The following is a 24,668-nucleotide window of genomic DNA, read 5'->3' as shown; positions in this document are numbered from 1 at the left end:
GATATCCAGACACGTTGGCTGTGTTTATAAAGGCAGCAAACTTCGGAGCATTTTTCCAACTAATTGGTCTTTTGACCAATCACATCAGATTTTACGCATCAGCTCTTTTTTGAGCTGATCTGATTGGTCAAAATACCAATTATTGAAAAAAATATCACAATTGGGCTGGCGATGTGAACGCAGCATTTTACTTGGCATTCCAGATTTTACAGGTTATGTGTAGTGCCTGATATGAACCAGCATGAGTCGCTGTCGCAATTCACACGCTTGCTATCGCCGCAGTGGAGCCTAGTACGAGGAGTGCGTTTGATTGTTGAGAGCCTCAATGGCGGATAGAGCGGGACAGTAGCTTTGAGGACAATAACATCTCGGTACTTCTCTATTTGTGGCGTGACTTGATCCGCCGCGCATGCAGCAAAGTTGCGGTAGTTGAGGCTTAAATCTGTCACATAGGCGGATATAACCTGGCTAGCTAGCTAAGTGCATCGGAGTTCTCAGCAGAAATACAGCGAAGGAAGTTGATATTTCAATTCATGGTGGCTAGTTAAATATGGGGGACTCTCTTGAACTGATTGGGAAGCGACTTCTACTGCTCCTCAACGATGGCAGGTCCGCAGCCGGACCCGAAGCGGAGCAGTCCACTTGGACTCGCGACTGGCTCCGGGGGACCGTCCGGGCTGTCAGCGTCATAGGTTTGGCCAGCCCAGGGGTAGAGGTGAGCGGAGGAGAGGCGACAACAACAGCAGCTGCGGGGCTGACGGTCAGTGTTTACATGTGAATAAAGACAGCTGACGTTACCTAACAAGCTAATAACCTGACTACGTATTTAACGAAACTGATTTAAGCAGAATAATACAAATGTCTCCGGTTGTCTGTGCTTTGCTGGTATTATCTAGCCAAATAATTTTAGCTACAAAAATATAGTCAATGGGGGCCGCTGTGTTTCGCTTGCCTGATAGTAGCGTCCTCCATAATTTTTCCCGATGATTTTGGGCCTTTGACATATTTTGTTCCCAACTTGTTAGCTAGCTAACCAACTTTAGCATAGTATCCAGAATTTAAAATAATGTGCCATAGCCTCATTAAAATGTTAATGTCAGTCTAATAGGTTTGCATGCTTTAAATAACCAAATGCAGGCTAGATATTGTTTGGTGATATGTAGCTAACGTTAGGCCGAACAGTAGTTTAGCTGGTGTAATTTGTTGATGCATGCATTATCTTGCACGATTTGATGACAAAGCAGGCATGCACCAAAGCAATTGCCAAATCCAGATTTTAGAAAGGGACTGGTGTTGCATGGAGTAGTTAATCCAGATTATGCGATTTTCAAGGAAGTCTCCAGGACCATTCTTAGAAAAAAGCTTTTTAACAGGTACAGATGGTTGCCACCGACACCTCAATGCTCTCCACTCAGCCCCAGCTCTTGTTCTTGTTTCTGTTATGTGTCTACTGTCTATGGGGTGGGCTGGTTGATGTAACTGGCTGTAAATGTGTTTTTGTTTTTGCATGGACTAGCCTCTGTTTGTATCGATCATCATAATAAACACCAAGTATTCTCTGCAGTTTCTCAGGTCTTGGTAGGAGGGCACTCTTCAAGGCACAGCAGTTGTTAATCCTCTCACAGATACACACAATTACAATCTAATAGGCTGTACTGTTTGTACTGTACTGTTTGGCTTTGTATGCAGAGTGAGTCAGCAAGTTACACATTTTAAATGGGCTTTTGTTTACAACTATATATTGCCCCTTGAGTAAAGCATTAACCCATATAAATGCAATCCATTGTTACATTGTAATCCTCATTCATAAAGTTGCTCTAGACTACTAATTGACATGAGGGGTTAATGAGAAAGGGAGACTGGTTTGGAATTGACAAGCCTATTTGTAATGATTGACCTGTCTTCCTGATAGAGAAGGCCTTGCTTCGACTTGGAGGAGTAGATGGGCTATGTTTGTGTGCCAGTGCTGCCTGGGCTCTGCTGACTATGAACCTACCAAGGCCTGTCCTGCTGTCTGTCTGTAGCCTGCCTGCCTTTGGCTTCTGTTTTCCCATTAACCAAATACTGTCTTTGTCTTACCTCTGCTCTTTTGAAAATGGCCTCTGAACCTAGCCTAAGTTAATATAGCTAGTCTAACAGAAACGGCACCACTCTCCCACCGTTTTTCCCCTCCATTTTCTCCCCCGTCCTGTAGGTGTTTGTGGAGTTTGAGGACTGTGCGTGGCGCAGGCGCTCCTGGGTACAGGTGTACGGGGAGGAGGTGAGAGCTGTACTGGTAGAGAGTGCCATTGTCTGGGCTAACTGCAGTCAGCCCAACCAGAACCACCCTGCAGCTGGAGTAACCTCTGGGACAGCCTGGCCAGCTCTGGTGAGTAGCAACCTCTCTGGGTTAGGGTTGACCTAATCTCTCCTGGAAAGATTCTGGGTGTAAACTGAGAGAATCAGTCAGGAATGAATAGGATGTGCAGGGTAAGACGAACTATTGTTTTCTTTGCGCATTTTTTTGCTACGGTGTTCTCTAGTGAATACACCCCAGATCATGCTGATGGTAACTGGTCCAGGGCCAGATCGGTTGCTTAGCTCATCATGTCATCGCCACAACAGGGTTTGGTAATCCTTAATTCTCAGTTAACCCAGAAATAAAGACTCACATAATGGGTCAGCTGGTCGAATTTCAATTCTGGGTCCAAACATGTTAAGAGAATGAGGAGCTCATGTCTCTCTTTGCACTTTTATGGGCCGTATGTCCCCTCTCCTTCTGAAATATGCTAACACCTGCGAAATTGTAATTTGTCCAAATAACCAGAGATGAAACACCAAAACTACTGTTTCTATTGGACAGATTCAGGTGAATGCCCCTGGTGGGGAAGGGTATTGGGTCATGGTTAGTTCACAGAGGGTGTATGTAATATGTATGCTCTCTCCTCTCACACATACCTTGCTAAGGCACACCTGCACCTTGAAGTGAGGCCAGACCAGCTGGTGGAAATGCAATGGTCCTAGCAGGGGATGTCTTTAGGTCCTGTTAGATTTACACAAGAGGAAGACAACACACACACCAACCTGCTGCTCTTTTCTATCGTACAGTTCAACATGGACCCTTTCATGGTTTGCCAGATGATAATATCATTAGAAATATCAAACACTCATTCTCCAGCCACTCCACCATTTACACCAGATGGGAATGTTATATAATATCTCACCCTTCAAATGTAGTGGCTCCGGTCCTAGCAATGTTCCTCTTCCCCTGCTAGGCGTTCCGGTGTCTAGTGGACCGTGTGGGTCTGGGTTCCCTGGTCCCAGTGGAGTTCTTTGGGAGCAGAACCCTGGACTTCCTCCCTGATGGGAATTCACTCCAGAGATTTGAGGTGGGCTTACATTGCTCAAAGTCGTGTGTGTGTCAACTTTCATCGGATGTGTGTATTATATACTATGAGTGTGTTATCACTGTGTGTCATGGTCTTGTGTCATGGTCTTTACCTTTGTAGGCAGCGAAAGACGTGAGGCACTCTCTCCTGCTGGAGCAGCCTTCTCTGCAGGCTGCAATTTCCAGCTGGCACAGTGACTTTGAGCTGCAGGAGATCCTCAGGAAGGGTGAGTCTATTAGACTATGGAATGACTAGAAACCTATTGTACAATGAATGACCTGTGTATGGTGCACTTTGACTTTCCTCCTGCTTTCATGCTCACCCATGTTCTCCTACACTGCACTCCTCAATACGGTTCTTTGCTAGCCTCTACTCTTCAATACTGGGCTATGCTAGCCTCTACTCTTCAATACTGGGCTATGCTAGCCTCTACTCTTCAATACTGGGCTTTGCTAGCCTCTAACTCTTCAATACTGGGCTTTGCTAGCCTCTAACTCTTCAATACTGGGCTTTGCTAGCCTCTACTCTTCAATACTGGGCTTTGCTAGCCTCTACTCCTCAGTATTGTTCTCTCTTCCCACTTTTCAGTCCCACCATAATATCCTTCTGGCACACTGCTAGGAGTCTTTAACCCTTGTCCTGCTGGTGTGTCTCCAGGCTCCTACACCGTCCAGGGCCGGAAGGTTCAGGTGTACCAGTGTGAGTTTGAGGAGCACTGGGCCCTGGGCCTGGTCTCTCGGCACGACCCCAAATCACACATCATGGAGATCACCATGGACCAGGTACACACACACACACACTGTCTGGATGTGCTTTTACCATTACCTCTTTGGACGTGTTGTTAATGTCCCAGATGTGTTGATCGTTTTGGTTATGTGTTAATGTCCCAGATGTGTTGATCGTTTTGGTTATGTGTTAATGTCCCAGATGTGTTGATCGTTTTGGTTATGTGTTAATGTCCCAGATGTGTTGATCGTTTTGGTTATGTGTTAATGTCCCAGATGTGTTGATAGTTAATGTGTTGTTAATGTGCCAATAGTAGTTAGCTACGTGTTGTTAATGTAACAGATGTGTTGATAGTAGTTAGCTACGTGTTAATGTAACAGATGTGTTGATAGTAGTTAGCTACGTGTTAATGTAACAGATGTGTTGATAGTAGTTAGCTACGTGTTGTTAATGTAACAGATGTGTTGATAGTAGTTAGCTACGTGTTAATGTAACAGATGTGTTGATAGTAGTTAGGTACGTGTTGGTAATGTAACAGATGTGTTGTTAGTAACAGATGTGTAGATAGTAGTTAGCTACGTGTTGTTAATGTAACAGATGTGTTGATAGTAGTTAGCTACGTGTTAATGTAACAGATGTGTTGTTAGTAACAGATGTGTTGATAGTAGTTAGCTACGTGTTGTTAATGTAACAGATGTGTTGTTAGTAACAGATGTGTTGATAGTAGTTAGCTACGTGTTGTTAATGTAACAGATGTGTTGTTAGTAACAGATGTGTTGATAGTAGTTAGCTACGTGTTAATGTAACAGATGTGTTGATAGTAGTTAGCTACGTGTTGTTAATGTAACAGATGTGTTGATAGTAGTTAGCTACGTGCTGTTAGTAACAGATGTGTTGATAGTAGTTAGCTACGTGTTAATGTAACAGATGTGTTGATAGTAGTTAGCTACGTGTTGTTAATGTAACAGATGTGTTGATAGTAGTTAGCTACGTGTTGTTAATGTAACAGATGTGTTGATAGTAGTTAGCTACGTGTTGTTAATGTAACAGATGTGTTGATAGTAGTTAGCTACATGGTGTTAATGTAACAGATGTGCCAATAGTAGTTAGCTACGTGCTGTTAGTAACAGATGTGTTGATATTAGTTAGCTACGTGTTGTTAATGTAACAGATGTGTTGATAGTAGTTAGCTATGTGTTGTTAATGTAACAGATGTGTTGATAGTAGTTAGCTACGTGTTGTTAGTAACAGATGTGTTGATAGTAGTTAGCTACGTGTTGTTAATGTAACAGATGTGTTGATAGTAGTTAGCTACGTGTTGTTAATGTAACAGATGTGTTGATAGTAGTTAGCTACGTGTTGTTAATGTAACAGATGTGTTGATAGTAGTTAGCTACGTGTTGTTAATGTAACAGATGTGTTGATAGTAGTTAGCTACGTGTTGTTAGTAACAGATGTGTTGATAGTAGTTAGCTACGTGTTGTTAATGTAACAGATGTGTTGATAGTAGTTAGCTACGTGTTGTTAATGTAACAGATGTGTTGATAGTAGTTAGCTACGTGTTGTTAATGTAACAGATGTGTTGATAGTAGTTAGCTACGTGTTGTTAATGTAACAGATGTGTTGATAGTAGTTAGCTACGTGTTGTTAATGTAACAGATGTGTTGATAGTAGTTAGCTACGTGTTGTTAATGTAACAGATGTGTTGATAGTAGTTAGCTACGTGTTGTTAATGTAACAGATGTGTTGATAGTAGTTAGCTACGTGTTGTTAATGTAACAGATGTGTTGATAGTAGTTAGCTACGTGCTGTTAATGTAACAGATGTGGTGTTCTAGGGAGAGGAGACTCAGGTGGTGGATCCCCGGGTAATACACGTGATGCTGGCTGAAGATCACTTTGATGAGGTAAGTTGGATGAAGTATAATGTCCTATTCCTCCCATCTTGCTTTTGTTTTAAAGGATTTCATTTTTTGGTTGACTTGGGTAATTGTTCTGCACACCCTTATCTAATTCCTTTACATTGATCTCTTCCTCTCCTCGGTTAGAAAGGGAAGAATGCTCGACGGAGGAAGGAGAGTGACGGAGGGAAGGGCGAGAGCGGCCGTAGACGGAGGACAGCCTCGGAGGGCGAGGAGGACATGACCCTGAAGCGCTTTAAGGGTTCGGGAGAGGGAGCAGTGGATGGACAGAACGGGAGCGGCTCCACCAAGGCCTCTGAAGAGGGGATGGTGACATGGGGAGCAGAGTTAGCAGGAGGAGGACGCAGAGTGAACAGCAGTTCCTCCGAAGTCACACAGGTTTACGCCTCCCCGAACAGCACTTCCTCCCAGATGGACCAATCAAACACTCCGCCTCGCTACACCAAAGAGAACGGACGTGCCCTCTCCACACAAGACAGACAGGGGTCTGCTGACTCCACCACCACAGCCACCCCCATTCCACCCCCCCTCAAACAAGCCCCCTCCCCCTTCTCCAACACTTCCTTCCCCTCTCTGGGCCAGATGCCCAGCCTGGTCCCTGGAGCTCTGGCCCCAAAACCCTCCCCGGCAGGACCCACCCTAGAGAGAGAAGAGCCATCCCAGTCTACCAACCCCAAGATGGCTGCCCTAGTCTCCCCAGGCCCGGTGACCATCTCATCCCCATCTCAAGCCAGTGCCCCCAGCGTGGCGCTCTCTGCCTCCCTTGGCTTTAGCCCCAAACCCCCTGTCTGGAAAGGAACAACCAACCAGTCGGAGGTGAGTTAGTAACACTTTACATGACCTTGGTCTTATACCTTACATAGTAATTACTAACCATCATTGTTCTGTCACTAATATCCTGTATTTCTTCCTCCTGCTCTTCAGGGCTCTAAGACTCCCATCCTGGCTGCGGCTGGGTTCCGGCTTCCCCAGTCCAAGCCTGCTGGGGCTTCTGTGTTCGGAAAGGTGAGCTCCAAGACCAGCGCTTCCTCCAACACACCGTCACCCTCCCAGGAATCCTCTAGACCCTTCGGATTTGCCTTTGGAGGCACCAAGAACAACAAGGCCCAACCGCAGCAGCAAGACCAGAACTTATTCTTCCAGTGTATGACGGGTCAGAAGACTGGCCAGAACCCTGGTGGTCCTAACCAGAACCAGACTCCGGGTCAGAGCCAGTCTAAGGACACCAATTACTTCACAGCAGTGTCAGAGAGCTTGAGTAAGAAGCCTCCTAGCCTGTTCAAGCCCTCTGTCTTGGCCCCGGCATCAGCTGGCCTGTTTAGCTCAGCTACAGCTCCTCTCAAAGAGCATTCCAAAGTGCCTGAGACCCAGTCGGCAGGCAACGGAGTGCTCAACAAGCATTTTGCAGGGGACAAACTCTCACCTTCCTTCAGCAGTGGTTCTGGGGGGATGAGGTGCTCTGGTCTGGGCATGGGGGCGATGGACACTCCACTGGCTCTGGCCTCTGGAGCTCTGGGTGGTGCTAACAACAGGAGTGGCACTAACGGTGCCGCGGTGGGCGGCTTCGGCACCAAGACAGACAGCCACCAGAACCTGTTCCTCCAGGGCTCCAAGGAGCCCTCCAACCCCTTCCTGGCCTACGGGGAGAAGCTCTCCCACAGTCCCTTCAGTGGCAAACCAGCCCCTCTGGAGCCTGAGACCCTGGGCCCTTCTTCGGCCTCGGAGAGCAAATCCAACCTGTTCACCATGGTCGAGCTGCCCAAGGGCATTCTGTCTTCCCCCTTCGCCTCCCTCTCAGCTGCCGCTGCCTCCAGTTCTTCCTCCCCAGCACCTGGCTTCACCCAGAGGCCCCAGTCAGTCACCTCCTCCAAGCCCAAGGAGGGTTCCTCCACAGCAGATCAGGGCTCTTCAGCTGAGGGTGGTTCTCTGGATGACCGGCCCAGCTCCACCTCGGGCTTCCCCATGTTTGGGAGTGCAGTCGCTGGAGGGAGTGGTGAGAATGCACCCATGCCTTTTGACCAGGGCCAGGCCCAAAAGTTTGCCCTGGAGGAGCGAGGTCAGGCATCTAAACGTGACTCTGACTCCAGCGACAACAGCGACCTGTCGGACCTAAGTGAGACAGAGGAGGGTCTGGAGAGGGGCCATGCACCTGGGGGCCTCGCGGGGCCCGTCAAGGAGGGAGCCATGCTGCTGCAGAAGGGTAAAGGGCCTGGGGTGGCCAAGAGCCGGCCACGCAACAAGCCCTTCAAAGGTAAGACCTGGAGCCTCAGGATATTAGCAGTATGTAAATGAGATTCTCCATCATGCGTGTAACATGTCAGTCATCAATTTCATTCCATTTTGGTCAGGATCATGAAACGTTAATAGGTAGACTCAGAGAAACGACGTTGCCACGAGCAGCACCGCAGATATTGAGATGAGCGAGATGCAAGACTTCAGTCACACACAGTATCTGTGCGCTGGGTTTGCTACACGCCATTTAGAGTGGTAGGCATGGCACCAAAACAGCAGAGGTGTTGAGCCTCACGCTTCAACGCTCTTAGTTGTTGTGGAAATTGACACACTATGATGTTTACTTTCTGCATCTACGTCATATCGCTGAGTCTACCTTTTAACAAGATTGATGGTAAAGTTGTTGTTTGGACTACCTCTTCCTACACTCATGAATAGGTTGTCATTGCATGGTTTTGTAGCCCTTCATGATGTAAGGTACTTTGTGTCATCCAGTGGGCCAGTCAGTGCTGAAGGACGTGACTAAGGTGCGTCGTCTGAAGCAGTCAGGAGAGTCATTCCTGCAGGACGGTTCCTGTATCAACGTGGCGCCCCACCTCCACAAGTGTCGCGAGTGTCGTATGGAGCGCTACAGGAAGTACCGGGAGCAGGAGCCTGATGACGACGACCCCAACGTGGCCTGCCGCTTCTTCCACTTCCGCAGGTACATTTGTGTATGAGAGATGGGTTGTGAGGTGTATCCTCTTCTATGTAATGCTACAATAAGGTATATCAGTAATTTCATCAACCACCGTCATCTCAAACGTTTTCTACACTCTCGTCTGCACTCATCTAACTTTGAACCTTTGCCCCCTACCCAGGCTGGCATTCACACGTAAGGGCATCCTGCGTGTGGAGGGCTTCCTGAGCCCCCAGCAGAGTGATGCCATGGCCATGGGGCTGTGGCTTCCCTCCCCATCCGTACAGGAGGGCCTGGACCTGGACACCTCCAAGTACATCCTGGCCAACGTGGGAGACCAGTTCTGTCAGCTCGTCATGTCTGAGAAGGAGGCCATGATGATGGTTGAGCCACACCGTGAGTAGTCTGACACTTGTTCAGTATGTGTGTGTGTGTTGCCATGTATTTTTAATGTTCAAACCAAGATCTCTGTGACGGTTGACCTGACTGGGCAGGCACACTGCTGCAGTGGATTCACTAGGAAGCAAACGGGGAGGGACCTACCTGATTTTTGTCCAATAAAAACTCTCGTTTTCCGTTGCAAAGTGTTTTGCTACAGTGTGCATTAATAAATAAACCCCTGCTGTTTTGCATTGGTTTCAGTAAGGTGACTTGTGTTTACCCTGTGTCTCTCTGTCCTCTTCTACAGAGAAAGTGGCGTGGAAGCGTGCGGTGCGCGGCGTCAGGGAGATGTGCGACGTATGTGAGACCACCGTCTTCAACATCCACTGGGTCTGCAGGAAGTGTGGCTTCGGGGTGTGTCTGGACTGTTACCGGCAACGCAGGAACCGCCCTATGGAGGGTGAGTCAGAATTCCATCCTGGAGTCTTTATAACATATAGAATGTGGATTGTAGGATCTCTATGGTGACTCCACACACAGGGATGGACTGGGGCATGGTATTGTCCAGTTCGACTACGTACAATGATTGGCCTGGACTGCTCTTTCTTTCAGTGATGATGTTTTTGAAGAAGTAAAGATTGAGCTGAAAGGGAGTGTGTGTGTATAAATGAATCTTCCATCACATGTTTTGTCTCTCAGAGGTGGACGAGGGGCCTGATGACGAGGTGTTCTCCTGGTTGAAGTGTGTAAAGGGCCAGAGACACGAGCCTCAGAACCTCATGCCCACACAGATCATACCTGGAACAGGTAACATCATCATAACTATAGGAGCTTTGAACTAGGGCCTGGAGTCTTTCCTGCTTGGGGTCTTTAAGTGGTTTTTAGAATAAGACTACTGATCTAGGATCAGTTTTTCCCTTTTTAGATCATTATGAATCAGATTATTATGGACAGGGAGGACCTGATCCTAGATCAGCATTCCTTCTCTAATATGCTTTGTGGATACGGGCCCAGGTCACATTGTCTGGAAAAACTCCCAGCCCGAACTTGACATCCAACATGTGTTGTATCTTTCTCATTAAGTCATCCCATGTTGACTTCTCTCTGTTCTCTCTCCCACAGCTCTCTATAACATAGGGGATATGGTGCACTCAGCCAGGGGCAAATGGGGCATCAAGGCCAACTGCCCCTGCACCAGCCGGCACCACAGGCCCCTAGTGCGCCCTAGCGCCCCCAATGGCATCTCACAGGTACTGCATCTTTGTGTTTTCTAATGTTGTACCAAGAGACAGAATATGTGAAACATTTAACATTTCTATATCTATACAGCGCATTCGGAAAGTATTCAGACCCCTTTACTTTTTCCACATTTTGTTACGTTACAGACTTATTCTAAAATTGATTTAATTACATGTTTTCCTCAATCTACACCCAATTTCCCATAATGACAAAGTGAAAACAGGTTTTTAGAATTTTTTGCAAAGTTATAAAAAAAAACCACAAAAAAACATACTTTATTTACATAAGTATTCAGACCCTTTGCTATGAGACTCGAAATTGAGCTCAGGTGCATCCTGTTTCCATTGAACATCCTTGAGATGTTTCTACAACTTGATTGGAGCCCACCTGTGGTAAATTCAATTGATTGGACATGATTTAGAAAGGCACACACCTGTCTATATAAGGTCCCACAGTTGACAGTGTATGTCAGAGCAGAAACTAAGCCATGAGGTCAAGGAATTATCCGTGGAGCACCGAGACAGGATTGTGTCAAGACATAGATCTGGGGAAGGGTACCAAAAAATGTCTGCAGCATTGAATGTCCCCAAGAACACAGTGGCCTCCATCATTCTTAAATGGAAGAAGTTTGGAACCACCAAGACTCTTCCTAGAGCTGGCAGCCTGGCCAAACTCAGCGATCAGAGGAGAATGGCTTTGGTCAGGAAGGTGACCAAGAAGAATGGCCAGACGGAAGCCACTCCTCAGTAAAAGACATGACACCCCGCTTTGAGGGACTCTCAGATCATGAGAAACAAGATTCTCTGGTCTGATGAAACCAAGATTGAACTCTTTGGCCTGAATGCTAAGAGTCACGTCTGGAGGAAACCTGGCACCATCCCTACGGTGAAGCATGGTGGTGGCAGCTTAATGCTGTGGGGATGTTTTTCAGCGGCAGGGACTGGGAGACTAGTCAGGATCGAGGGAAAGATGAACGGAGCAAAGTACCGAGATCCTTGATGAAAACCTGCTCCAGAGCGCACAAGACCTCAGACAATTTAATACATTTTAGAATAACGCTGTAACAAAATGTGGAAAAAGTCAAGGGGTCTGAATACTTTCCAAAAGCACTGTACATAGTTCTCACTTGTTTTACATGTTGGTTGTCATGGGGCTTTATTAGTATACAGTATAATGCTAATATTTCCTTTTTTTGCTGTCCCAGCAGTCTGCTGTCTCTTCCAGCACGGGGAGCAGTGGTAGTGGACCAATCACAGGTGGCGGGGGTCCAGCGGGTTCAACCACTCCTAAGCCAGAGGAGGCGGAGATGACAGTGGTCAAAACAGAGCCTACTTCCACCACAACGTCATCAGAGGGGGGAGGGGGGGGGGTTGATACTAACGGGGCCAACCATACCTGTGCCCCCCCAAACCCTGCCCAGACCCCCACCCCCAAAGACCCTCGCCCCTCCACAGGTGAGGGAAACTCCACCGCCCTGCATTGGTTGGCAGACCTTGCCACTCAAAAAGCCAAGGTGGAGGACACTAAAGGTGACTACATCTTATCTCTCTGTACTCTCAGTTCTACGTCATATTCTGGATGGTACTCTCGACATTTATTGTACATGTGTTTAATATGAGAGGATCTGTGAGGTATCTAACCATCTTCTAACCTTGTCTCCTGTCCACACCTCCAGATTCTGGGTCGATGCGCTCTGTGATGGGCCGGGACACACGCTCTCCCTTCGGCCTGGACTCGTTCAGCGCCCTGTCCAAGCCTTCGTCTTCCTCCTCCAGTCCTAAACTGTTCAACAGCCTGCTGCTGGGCTCCAGCAACACCCAGCCCAAACCAGAGGGCTCCAGCCTCCGAGACCTGCTCAACTCTGGACCCGGGAGGCTCCCCCAGGGCCCCGGAGACTCTGGAGTAACCTTCCCATCTGTCTTCTCCACCTCAGCAGCTGTGAGTGTCTCAGCTTACCACAGTAACTAAGATCATTCAGAATGCTCATAAAGGGCCATTCCAGAATTCATAGAATCTACACAGAGTTCTAGTTTGTGTCCCAAATGGCACCCTATGCCCTATATTGTGCACTATTTTGGCCAGAGCCCTTGGGCCCTAGACTGCATGTCTAACCCCTCCTCCTCCATCAGGGGGACAAGTTGAAGGGCAGCCTGCCTAACTTCCTGGACCATATCATCGCCTCGGTGGTGGAGACCAAGAAGGCGGAGGGCCGTCGTTTGGGGGAGGGCGGCAGTGAGCTAGGCGGGGTTGGCCGTAGGGACGGGGTTATGGGCCTCAGCGTGCTAGACCCCCACACCTCCCACTCCTGGCTCTGTGACGGACGCCTGCTCTGCCTGCAGGACCCCTCCAACACCAACAACTGGAAGATTTTCAGAGAGTGCTGGAAACAGGGCCAGGTGAGAGAGACCTTTCTGGGGGGGTAGAGAAGAGATTGTAGTAATATGGTGTGTGTAATATGTAGTAGTGATGCACCGATATGACATTTTTGTATATATATATTATATATATATATATATATATATCTTGCCAAAAAAAATTATACCGATAACTGATATTTAGCATTCTAGTACAGTTAAATAGTTAACACACACACACACACATGGACACAGCAGTCTAAGGCACTGCATCTCAGTGCAAGAGGCGTCACTACAGTCCCTGGTTCGAATCCAGGCTGTATCACATCCGGTCGGTGTTAGGAGTCCCATAGGGCAGCGCACAATTGTCCCAGCGTCGTCTGGGTTTAGCCGGGGTAGGCCATCCATTGTAAATAAGAATTTGTTCTTTACTGACTTGCCTAGTTTAAAAAAAAGGTTACACACACACTGACCAAAAAGTAAGTTCTTTGTTTCTGGCCATTTTGAGCCTGTAATCGAACCCACAAATGCTGATGCTCCAGATACTCAAGTCTAAAGAAGGCCAGTTTTATTGCTTCTTTAATCAGAACAACAGTTTTCAGCTGTGCTAACATAATTGCAAAAGGGTTTTCTAATGATAAATTAGCCTCATTTAAAATGATAAACTTGGATTAGCTAACGCAACATGCCATTGGAACACAGGAGTGATGGTTGCCAATAATGGGCCTCTGTACGCCTATGTAGATATTTCATTAAAAAATGCCGTTTCCAGCTACAATAGTCATATACAACATTAACAATGTCTACAGTGTATTTTTGATCAATTTGATGTTATTTTAATGGACCAAAAATGTGCTTTTCTTTAAAAAACAAGTACATTTCTAAGTGACCCCAAACTTTTGAACGAGTGTGTATGTCCCCATCACCAGTAAAACATAATCAATACATATTTCTAGCACTTACTTGTGCTTTTTCGTTGTTCAGTAGTTTCGTTCTCAACCAGCATTGCATCATACATGTCAAGCAGTGAAGTTTCAGCTCTGTCTGTCCGTAGCCTCTTTTCCTCGGTGGGCACTGTCACGGTGTCCATTTTCATCTTGACCAGCTGTGTATGTAACATTTCACGTAAACCCTGTTTCTTGTTTGCATCGAAGTAGCAGTCCTTGTACATAGCATTGGGGCGACACAGTAAAGAGAGAATGCCCCCGAATCACTTGTTCACAGCAGTTTTGTTGCCGGGGCAAACTTGTCAAGGGCAACTGTTTCATTCGTCAATGTGGGCCAGTAAAAACATCCACCTCGTCGGGGATAGGGGCCATCTTCACTCCATAGAAACTAGTCAGCACTAACATTGCACACTAGCTGCTAGCGAACTGGGTAGCTTAGCATTGACAAAGTCAGAACGGGCATGTGCACTCCACTGTTGACAGAATCGGTGGCATTAGAATTAGGAATTAGAATACTACACTGAACAAAAATATAAATCAACATGTAAAGTGTTTGTCCCATGTTTCATGAGTTGTAAGAAAAGATACCAGAAATGTTCCATATGCACATGAAGCTTATCTTAAATTTTGTGCACATTTGTTTACACCCCTGCCAGTTTTGTTGAGCAGGAGTTTCAATGCCATGACAGCGGGTATCACGTCTGCTGCAGGCGCAGTTGAAGAGCTTATTTCTCTAGTCAGTTGTTTGAATGGAGCTAGGAGTGTGTTCATGTTTCAAACATGTTCTCAAATGCCATTGAAATGGCAGCCACGGTATGACAACCAGCATATTCATGAGCATGTATTACGGCTTTCCTCAGTACGAAATCCTCGTCGACCCACTGTGCTGTCAGACTTGGCATGCTCATAGGGCTGACATCGCTGGTCCAAATGTCAGTCGTGAAGCTAATAGCAGTGATGCTATTACTGTTTAACTCCAGTAGGGCAACATCTGAAAAATAGTACCAAATAAAGTGTACCGGTGCTCCACCAGTCGGCGAAAGCCAACATCACCCACGATAGAGAATAGTTGATTGTCAAGGGCAATGAATTCCATAATCTTGCCGTTAATGGATTTCGCCTTTGAGTTCTCTCGCTGAAATTTCCTGACTCTTTCAAATGACTGCTTGACTTGTTGACTGCTCGAGGCACACAGCAGACATTGTGGGCTAGGTTAGGAATGCGGTGTTGCACGTGTAGCTCAACATTTTACTTGGCGTCATTACGTCATGCACCTACGTTATATACAAACATGTTCTCAAATGCCATTGAAATGGCAGCCACGGTATGACAACCAGCATATTCATGAGCATGTATTACGGCTTTCCTCAGTACGAAATCCTCGTCGACCCACTGTGCTGTCAGACTTGGCATGCTCATAGGGCTGACATCGCTGGTCCAAATGTCAGTCGTGAAGCTAATAGCAGTGATGCTATTACTGTTTAACTCCAGTAGGGCAACATCTGAAAAATAGTACCAAATAAAGTGTACCGGTGCTCCACCAGTCGGCGAAAGCCAACATCACCCACGATAGAGAATAGTTGATTGTCAAGGGCAATGAATTCCATAATCTTGCCGTTAATGGATTTCGCCTTTGAGTTCTCTCGCTGAAATTTCCTGACTCTTTCAAATGACTGCTTGACTTGTTGACTGCTCGAGGCACACAGCAGACATTGTGGGCTAGGTTAGGAATGCGGTGTTGCACGTGTAGCTCAACATTTTACTTGGCGTCATTACGTCATGCACCTACGTTATATACAAACATGTTCTCATCTATCTGTGTTATATAGGTATGCACGTCGGCTTTGACATCAGTTTTGCACATTGGCGTTAAACTAGACATCGGGCCGATAACGATGTTTGCATTTTTAGTTAATATCTGCCAATTCTGATATGTTCACTGATTATATCGTGCATCCATAATATGGTGTGAGTAATATGGTGGTGTGATTTAATATGGTGGCGTCAGTGGGGCCACCGTATTAAATTAGCAGGTGATTGTCAAGCAAATAACTGTCGGTCTCACGGTAATTGACATTTAATTAACTTTAACACATAGCATCTCCTGGCTTCCACATAGCCTACAGGCCACTGTTGTAGACAGTTGGAACATCTACATTTTAAAATCCATGTAATGTAATAAATCCATTTATTTTAGGCAGGTCTGAAGAAGCATGGCATGAAGAAAATGTGGTCTATTTCAGAAGAACAGAATGGCATACAGTACCAGTCAAAAGTTTAGAGACCTACTCATTCAAGTTTAAAAATATATATATATTTTTTCCCCCTACATTGTAGAACAATAGTGAAGACATCAAAACTATGAAATAACACATGGAATCATGTAGTAACCAAAAAAGTGTTAAATAAAATATATTTTATTTAACATTTGAGATTCTTCAAAGTATCCACCCTTTGCCTTGATGACAGCTTTGCACACGCTTGGCATTCTCTCAACCAGCTTCATGAGGTAGTCACCTGGAATGCATTTGAATTAACAGGTGTGCCTTGTTAAAAGTTAATTTGTGGAATTTCTTTCCTTCTTAATGCGTTTGAGCCAATCAGTTGTATTGTGACAAGGTAGGGGTGGTATACAAAAGATAGCCCTATTTGGTAAAATACCAATTCCATATTATGGCAAGAAAAGCTCAAATAAACAAAGAGAAATGACAGTCCATCATTACTTTAAGACATGAAGGTCAATCAATTCGTAAAATGTCAAATGCAGTCGCAAAAACCTTCAAGCGCTATGATGAAACTGTCTCTCATGAGACCTCCACAGGAAAGAAAGAACCAGAGTTACTTCTGCTGCAGAGGATAAGTTCATTAGATTTACCAGCCTCAGAAATTACAGGCCAAATAAATGCTTCAGAGTTCAAGTAACAGACACATCTCAACATCAACTGTTCAGAGGAGACTGTGTGAATCAGGCCTTCAGGGTCAAACCATTACTAAAGGACACCAATAATAAGAAGAGACTTGCTTGGGCCGAGAAACAAGAGCATTGGATATTAGTTAAAATTTGAGATTCAAGTCACAGGGTCTCAATACTTTCTGAATACACTGTAAACGCAACATGCAACAATTTCAACATTACAGTTCCTATAAGGAACTCAGTAAATTTAAATAAATTCATTAGGCCCTAATCTGTGGATTTACTTCGAATATGTATGAGTGATATGTGGTGTGTAATATGTGGTGGTAGTAGTGATGGTGGTGAGTAATATGTAGGGGTGGTGGTGTGAGTAATATGTAGTAGTAGTGATGGTGTGAGTAATATGTGGGGGTAGTAGTGGTGTGAGTAATATTTGGTGGTGTGAGTAATATGTGGTGGTAGTAGTATTGATGGTGGTGGTGTGAGTAATATGTGGTGGTAGTAGTATTGATGGTGGTGGTGTGAGTAATATGTGGTAGTGTCACGCTACCTCATGCAGTGTGACACATCTCCTTTCGCAAAGTTGATCAGGCTGTTGATTTGTGGCCTGTGGAATGCTGTCCCACTCCTCTTCAATGGCTGTCTGGAATTTCTGGATATTGGTGGGAACTGGAACACACTGTGGTACATGCTCAATTGATTTATGGGACATTGTCAGCTTCCAGGTATTGTGTACAGATCCTTGCGACATGGGGCCGTGCATTATCATGCTGAAACATGAGGTAATGGTGGCGGATGAAGGGCCTCATGATCTCATCACGGTATCTCTGTTCATTCAAATTGCCATCGATAAAATGCATTTGTGTTCGCTGTCCATAACTTATGCCTGCCCATATCATAACCCCACTCTGTTCACAGCATTGAAATCAGCAAACCTCTCACCCATATAACGCCATACATGTCCCCATACATGCCATGGTACAATTAAAACCGGGATTCATCCGTGAAGACCACACTTTCCAGCATGCCAGTGGCCATCGATGTGGAGCATTTGCCCTCTGAAGTCGGTTACGAAGCCGAAACGTAGTCTGGCCAAGAACCTTGTGAGGACAACGAGCATTCCAAATTCTCTAAAACGACGTTGGAGGCAGCTTATGGTAGAGAAATGAATATTTTAGGTTCTCTGGCAACAGCTCTGGTGGACATTCCTGCAGTCTGCATGCCAATTGGATGCTTCTTCAAAACTTGAGAAATCGGTGGCATTGTGTTCAGTGACAAAACTGCACATTTTAAAGTGGCATGTTATTGTCCTCAGCACAAGGTGCACCTGTGTAATGATCATGCTGTTTAATCATCTTCTTGATATGCCACACCTGTTAGGTGGATGGATTATCTTGGCAAAATGAGAAATGCTCACTAACAGGGATGTAAACAAATTTGTGCACAAAATGAGAGAGAAGCTTTTTGTGTGTATGGAGTTTTTTTTAATTTCAGAGAGCGAAAGAGCCGCACTTTGGCAATATGTACATTGTTACGTCATGCCATGTAATAGATTAGTTGGGGAGAGGTTTGGAAGAGGAGGATGTGCAGTGTGAGAGAAGTTGATTGTTTGAACCCTTTCCCCCCTCCTCCCCAGCCGGTGCTGGTGTCTGGTATCCATAAGCGTCTCAAGGGGGCTCTGTGGCGGCCTGAGGCCTTCAGCGAGGAGTTTGGGGACCAGGATGTTGATCTGGTCAACTGTCGGAACTGTGCCATCATCTCTGACGTCAAGGTTCGAGACTTCTGGGACGGCTTCCAGATCATCTCCAGTAAGTAACAGGATCATTCATTCGTTCATCCATTTATTCACTCACTCAATCACTGACTAATTTCTCTCTCTTTCCAGAGCGTCTGAAGGGTAGTGATGGTCAGCCCATGGTTTTGAAGCTGAAGGACTGGCCTCCTGGAGAAGACTTCAGAGACATGATGCCCACACGGTTTGATGACCTAATGGACAACCTCCCCCTCCCAGAGTACACCAAGAGAGACGGCCGTCTGAACCTGGCCTCCCGCCTGCCCAACTTCTTTGTCAGGCCAGATCTGGGGCCTAAAATGTACAATGCTTATGGTGAGAGAAACCCTACAGACTAACACTGGGATCCCATAGCTGGTCAATAGATAGCTAGTTAGCAATAGCTCCAATGGCAGCATCTCTGATTTTGGTCTCTCTCTTTCCATTTATCACTACCCCCCCCATCTCCCATCTCTTTCCCTTTCTCGCCACTATCATCCGGCTTTGTCCTATCTTCCTCCCTCTCAGGTCTGATGGAGACAGAAGACCGGAGTGTTGGCACCACCAACCTGCATCTGGACGTGTCTGATGCTGTCAACGTTATGGTGTACGTGGGCATCCCTGAGGGAGAGGGAGACCACGTCAAGGGTGAGTAGGACCAACACACTCTCTCACAGTGAGGTAGAACATATATTCACACAGCTGACACATTACAGCATTGACGTACGTTGCACTATACAATGTAAGCGTTAGCATGGCTAGCAATTTAGCACAAGTGTCCATTTCGCACTAAGTGCATTTCTATATCAAACCGCTATATCACACTGCTACTCACACACGGACATCAGCACCTCCATCCAGCAACACTCATTAATGATCGAGATTTTTTTGTATGGTACGTTAATGTTGTCCTTGGATCTTTGTCCTTGGATAGTCATGACAGATTTAAACGCCTTACATCTAAAGAAAGTGTAAAAGAAATTGGGGGAAAAAGGCCCAAAATAAACTGAAAATATTTTGAATAGTATTAAAACCAGTCATGTATAATTGTGTTTGAGGTGCTCCCAACTATTCTAAAGGAATGTCGATAGGTTGACCAAGATCAAATACTGTACTGTCGCATTGAGACAGAACAATGGTGTAAATGTTCCATTTTAGCCTGTCGTCAGTCACTCCTGTAGCCTCTCCCAGGTTTCCCACCCTGTGCCTGTATCCACAAAGCATCTCCGGTGTGCTGATCTATATAATCTCATTCATTATGATCTAAAAGGCTAAACTGATCCTAAATCGGCACTCGTACTCTGAGATGCTTTGTGGATACGGACTCTGAACTATATCACTGGAGGCCTCTGACTAGCCCAATGTGAGTTGCCCCCCATGCATCAATGGACAGGATTCTGGTGGAAAGACCCTCCCATGGGTCTCACATGTTGATTGTGTGAACATTTCTTGTTCACAGAGATGGATATCGCTGGATGTAAAGGTCTGTGCAATTTTATAACGTTATCACCTCCTTAGCATGGCCTTCTTGACTAACATCCCCCTTTTCTCTCCTCCTCCACTCCCCCATCCCCATGTCCTTTCCCACATGGGGTCGGGGCCAGAATACTACAGGGGTGCATCCATTTAAAAGCCTTTGTGATTTATCTGTGGTCTGAGTTGGGTCTTTCTGTGGTCTTCTACCCTGTGTAGATCTTCATTAACCCTCAGATAGCCAGAGTCAAACTGTTTAAAACCTTTAAACACAACTTATTATTGTTAATGTTTTACACTGGTAGTTTTTTACGCTGGTAGACGCTAGTAGTTTTTCTGTTGTCTGGGGTGACTGGTGTTCTGGCTTTGACTGTTGGAGATGGGCATCTAGAGATGCCTAGCCTGGAGGAAAGTCTGAGCAAATAAACTCACACGCATTTAGTCCCACCTGCACCCGCATTTAGTTGTGCCCGCATTTAGTCCCGCCCGCGCACGCATTTAGTCCCGCCCGTCTCTCCCTCGCGCGCACATGCAGGCAACTTGTTCTATGGCTCTGGGGGTCATTTGTCCAAGTGACCAGAAAGTGAATAATACATATAGCTCCACTAGTGTAATGTTTTAGTCCCGTTCCTCATTAGCCATCTGAATGTTTTCTTTATTAGTAATAAATAAGCAACTCTGTGTCTCAAATGGCATAGCAAGGAGGGTACAGTTCCCCTGCCAGCTCAGTGTCCATCTGATTCTGGATGATGACTCGTCACTTAACCTCGGCTGCATTTTGAATGACACCCTATTTCCCATGTGCTGCACTACTTTTGACCAGGGCCACATACTGTTATGATCAAAATGGGGTACTATTCGGGGGAATAGAGTGTCCGTTTGAGATGGCACCTCATGATTCTGACATAGTGAAGCAGCACTTCTCCTCCAAGTTAGAATGTGTAGTGTTTTCTCTCCTGTGCCCACAACCTCAGGATGTCAATGTGTGATGTTTAGTGTTCTTCTTTCCCCCATCCTTCCCTAAGAGTTCATGCTCACTCTGTGACTGCACGTGTTTGCTCATCCCTGTTGTCTGTTTGGTCCTGCAGAGGTGATGACCACCATCGAGGAGGGTGACGTGGATGAGATGACCAAGAGGAGGGTGTATGAGGCCAAGGAGAAGCCCGGGGCGCTCTGGCACATCTACTCTGCCAAGGACGCCGAGAAGATCCGCGAGCTTCTCCGCAAGGTCAGGGTTCACCGTCACCACATTCATTGTAATGTATATCTGCACGTTCATTTTCAGGCAATGCATTATATCTGGGAAATTGTCAGGGAAGAAACTATAATGGTTGCTTGGCTTTTTTTTGTAGTTCTACTGTTCCCATGAGAAATGTGATTTTAGTATAAACCTACAGTAGGGTAAGTCTCTAGGAAGAGGGTTGGAGTATAAACCTACAGTAGGGTAACTCTCCAGGAACAGGGTTGGAATATAAACCTACAGTAGGGTAACTCTCCAGGAACAGGGTTGGAATATAAACCTACAGTAGGGTAACTCTCCAGGAACAGGGTTGGAATATAAACCTACAGTAGGGTAACTCTCCAGGAACAGGGTTGGAATATAAACCTACAGGAGGCTAGCTCTACAGGAACAGGGTTAGTGTGAACCTACAGGATGGTTGGAGAGCCCTGATATAGGGAATAGGGTGCCATTTAGGATACACATTGTCTCTCTGATATACCATAGCATGTTACTTAAGCAATAAGGCCCGAGGAGATGTGATATATGGCCAATATACAACGGCTAAGGGCTGTTCTTAGCCACAGCCTTTAGCTGTGGTATATTGGCATATATTCCAAACCCCCAAGGTGCCTTATTGCTATTATAAACTGGTTACCAATGTAATTAGAGCAGTAAAAATATGTTTTGTCATACCTGTGGTATACGTTCTGATATACCACTGCTGTCAACCAATCTCCATTCAGGGCTCGAACCACCCAGTTTATAATATCCTTTACCATTAGTGTCACTATGCTTTACCATTAGCGTCCCCCCCCCCCCCCCCCCCCCCCCCCCCCCCCTCTGTGTCAGGTGGGCGAGGAGCAGGGCCAGGAGAACCCGCCGGACCATGACCCTATCCACGACCAGAGCTGGTACCTGGATGGGGTGCTGCGCAGGAGGCTGTATGAGGAGTATGGTGTGCAGGGCTGGGCCATCGTACAGTTCCTGGGAGACGCAGTCTTCATTCCCGCCGGGGCTCCCCACCAGGTGGGTACTAGGGGAAACACTGGACGTAACAGCGGAGGTTTGATTGAGACGTTTTGGGTTGTTTAATGGTTACATGGGGACAGAGGGTACACTTGTGGTTTTCCTTTTGCTGTATAATATTTATACTCTTGCTTCTCACACACACACACACACACACACACACACGTACGTTCTCTCTGTCACGACACCTCTCACACTTTCAAAAACACATTTTTCACACTCCCCTCTTGTCTCCTGGCTGTCCCCCCAGGTCCATAACCTGTACAGCTGTATCAAGGTGGCGGAGGACTTTGTGTCTCCTGAGCACGTGAAGCACTGTTTCAGACTGACCCAGGAGTTCAGACACCTGTCCACCACACACTCCAACCACGAGGACAAGCTCCAGGTACACTTCGTCTGCCTCCTGAATGGTAGCCTATGTAGTGCACTACTTTTGACCAGGGCTCTGCTCAAAAGTAGAGCACTAACTACGCCGCCACAAAAGTATAGGTCACTGCTGTGAGAAGGAATGAAGGTTTGAATTGATTATCAATCAGCTAAACAATCAGTAACGTATTGTTGTAATTAATTGTAATTTTGATGGGATCTCTGTTCTCTAGGTGAAGAACATCATCTACCATGCCGTAAAGGACGCTGTGGGGACACTGAGGGCCCACGAACCCAAGCTAGCACGCTCTTAGTGCCCTCCACACACACACACACACACACATAATCTGCAGTGATAGAGTAGAGGTGTCGGTGTGCAGAAAGAGGGGCGGTGATGTGCTCACACAACTGTTATTTTTGTTGTGGGGGGGTCTATAGTCATTGCTGTTATGACACGCTCTACACGACTTAGTTGTTTTCCAATTTATTTCTGATCAACTCTGTATTTAAGGTCAGAGTGGGTCCTGTTTGTGTGTGGAAGAGAAGGGGAGCATGTGATGTGAGCTGACGTGCAGTTAGTGAGGGGGTTCAGCTTCTGTGTAGCGTCTGACTAAATGTGAGCACTGGGCTGTTATTTTTTTGCGATAACCGTTCACCTGTTTTTGTAGATTTTTTTTTATTTTTATCTGTTTCCCTTCCACCTTCAGTGGTGGAATTTGGACGTTTGAAAGAAACAAGCATTGAAGGAAACTCGACCAAAAGGTTGTATTTTTTTGTTGTCTTTCTTTTCAATTAAAAGCAAGGACTTTGTTTTTTTTTGGGGGGGGGGGGGGGGTGTAATTCAAATTGTCTTTGAATGCTTGACAGAGTGGCTTAGAGAAACGTCTCCATTGGTTTGGTCACTTTTGTTGTCGTAAGGTTTGAATAGATTAACTGCAGACTTCAAAACGTTGTACAAGAATCACGATTCCAACTGAACAGAAACAACTGGCCGTTAAGTGTATCAATATATATATTAATGATATTAGCAGTCTGTTTTGATTTTTCAAAATAAAGTTTACAAAAAATACAATTGATTGGTGTGTCCTCTTAATTTCAGCAGATTCATGCAACTGTTTATTGTTGTCATTTATTGCTGAACACCAGCTGTGAACATGTCTTCACATCGTAATGCTTATGGATCAATAGGGGGAAAAAAGTGTACACAAATGCACTTCAGACCAGCTTAAACAAAAAGGGAATCAGGTGCTCGACTGAGGGACTTGAAAATCTAAAAATATTACTTACACTATCCAGGAATATAAAGAAAAAGGAGAGCTTGTTTCTGCATTGATCTGATAAGTTTATTATTATGTTTCGGTGTAATCGCCTTCATCAGGGCCTTCGATAGGAAAGGGTGGGAGGCATCTATAAGCCTATAGCCTCAAGGGAATGTCCCACTCGCCATGTCAATAATAGCAATTTGTAAACAATACATCCATATAAGTCAACATGATTTACCCCACCCACTGAGCACAAGACCACTGAGGAAAAACCATTTAACCAAAAAGACATTAGTCTTTTGCTCATAGGCCATCTTTTTATGCCTCCTCACTATCATCTGCCTGATTCTGAATTAAAGGGGCTGCATGGTCAATCTGACTTCTGCATTGGTCGTGCAGCATTTACGTTGATACAGCCTCTGCAGAAGTCAGGGCATTCATACTTATTGCGCTTCGCGGAGCAGCGCAGAGCTATCGCCAAGGAAGTGAGTATGCGTTTCATACAGGACCTTCCGCCCCCACCTACTGTCAACCAATCATGTCAATGCGGAACTATACAGAGCCCTCCGCATAGTTAGAACATTTGGGAGGCGCACAGCGGTGCACAATTGTGTCACACCCTCCATATGGAGCCTCCGACCACATTTTTGGATCCAGCATAAATTGTTTTTTAGAAAGTGGATGGCAGAAACAGGGCAGGCAGAGGCTCTTGTACCCTCCCACTGAAGTCTCTATTCCTGGAGAACAAGACATTGCATAATGGAAAATCTAGTATTTTCACATACAA

General features: G+C 45.8%; 1 protein-coding gene across 3 annotated transcripts; it reads left to right on the top strand.

Moving 5' to 3' along the window:
* The first annotated feature begins 280 nt into the window (after nucleotides 1–280).
* LOC120062556 (lysine-specific demethylase 3B-like) lies at nucleotides 281–23,682 on the top strand. Of its 3 annotated transcripts, none has more exons than XM_039012614.1 (24): nucleotides 281–760; nucleotides 2,195–2,368; nucleotides 3,255–3,368; nucleotides 3,489–3,594; nucleotides 4,026–4,150; nucleotides 5,932–6,000; nucleotides 6,142–6,831; nucleotides 6,940–8,266; nucleotides 8,743–8,950; nucleotides 9,108–9,322; nucleotides 9,615–9,767; nucleotides 10,007–10,114; nucleotides 10,430–10,557; nucleotides 11,754–12,075; nucleotides 12,222–12,484; nucleotides 12,676–12,942; nucleotides 18,398–18,569; nucleotides 18,647–18,868; nucleotides 19,061–19,180; nucleotides 19,992–20,015; nucleotides 21,094–21,233; nucleotides 22,077–22,253; nucleotides 22,504–22,638; nucleotides 22,853–23,682. In XM_039012614.1, the coding sequence occupies exons 1-24, from the start codon at nucleotides 551–553 to the stop codon at nucleotides 22,931–22,933; spliced, it is 5,550 nt and encodes a 1,849-aa protein (XP_038868542.1). In that variant the 5' UTR covers nucleotides 281–550; the 3' UTR covers nucleotides 22,934–23,682. The 3 variants fall into 3 exon arrangements, with proteins under 3 accessions (XP_038868542.1, XP_038868541.1, XP_038868543.1); XM_039012613.1 differs by having other exon boundaries at nucleotides 11,751–12,075; XM_039012615.1 differs by lacking the exon at nucleotides 19,992–20,015 and having other exon boundaries at nucleotides 11,751–12,075.
* Nucleotides 23,683–24,668: the final 986 nt, after the last annotated feature.

The sequence above is a fragment of the Salvelinus namaycush genome, chromosome 17 (genome assembly GCF_016432855.1).
Source record: "Salvelinus namaycush isolate Seneca chromosome 17, SaNama_1.0, whole genome shotgun sequence".
Taxonomy (NCBI): Eukaryota; Metazoa; Chordata; class Actinopteri; order Salmoniformes; family Salmonidae; genus Salvelinus; species Salvelinus namaycush.
This window is presented reverse-complemented; position numbering and strand designations above follow the sequence as displayed.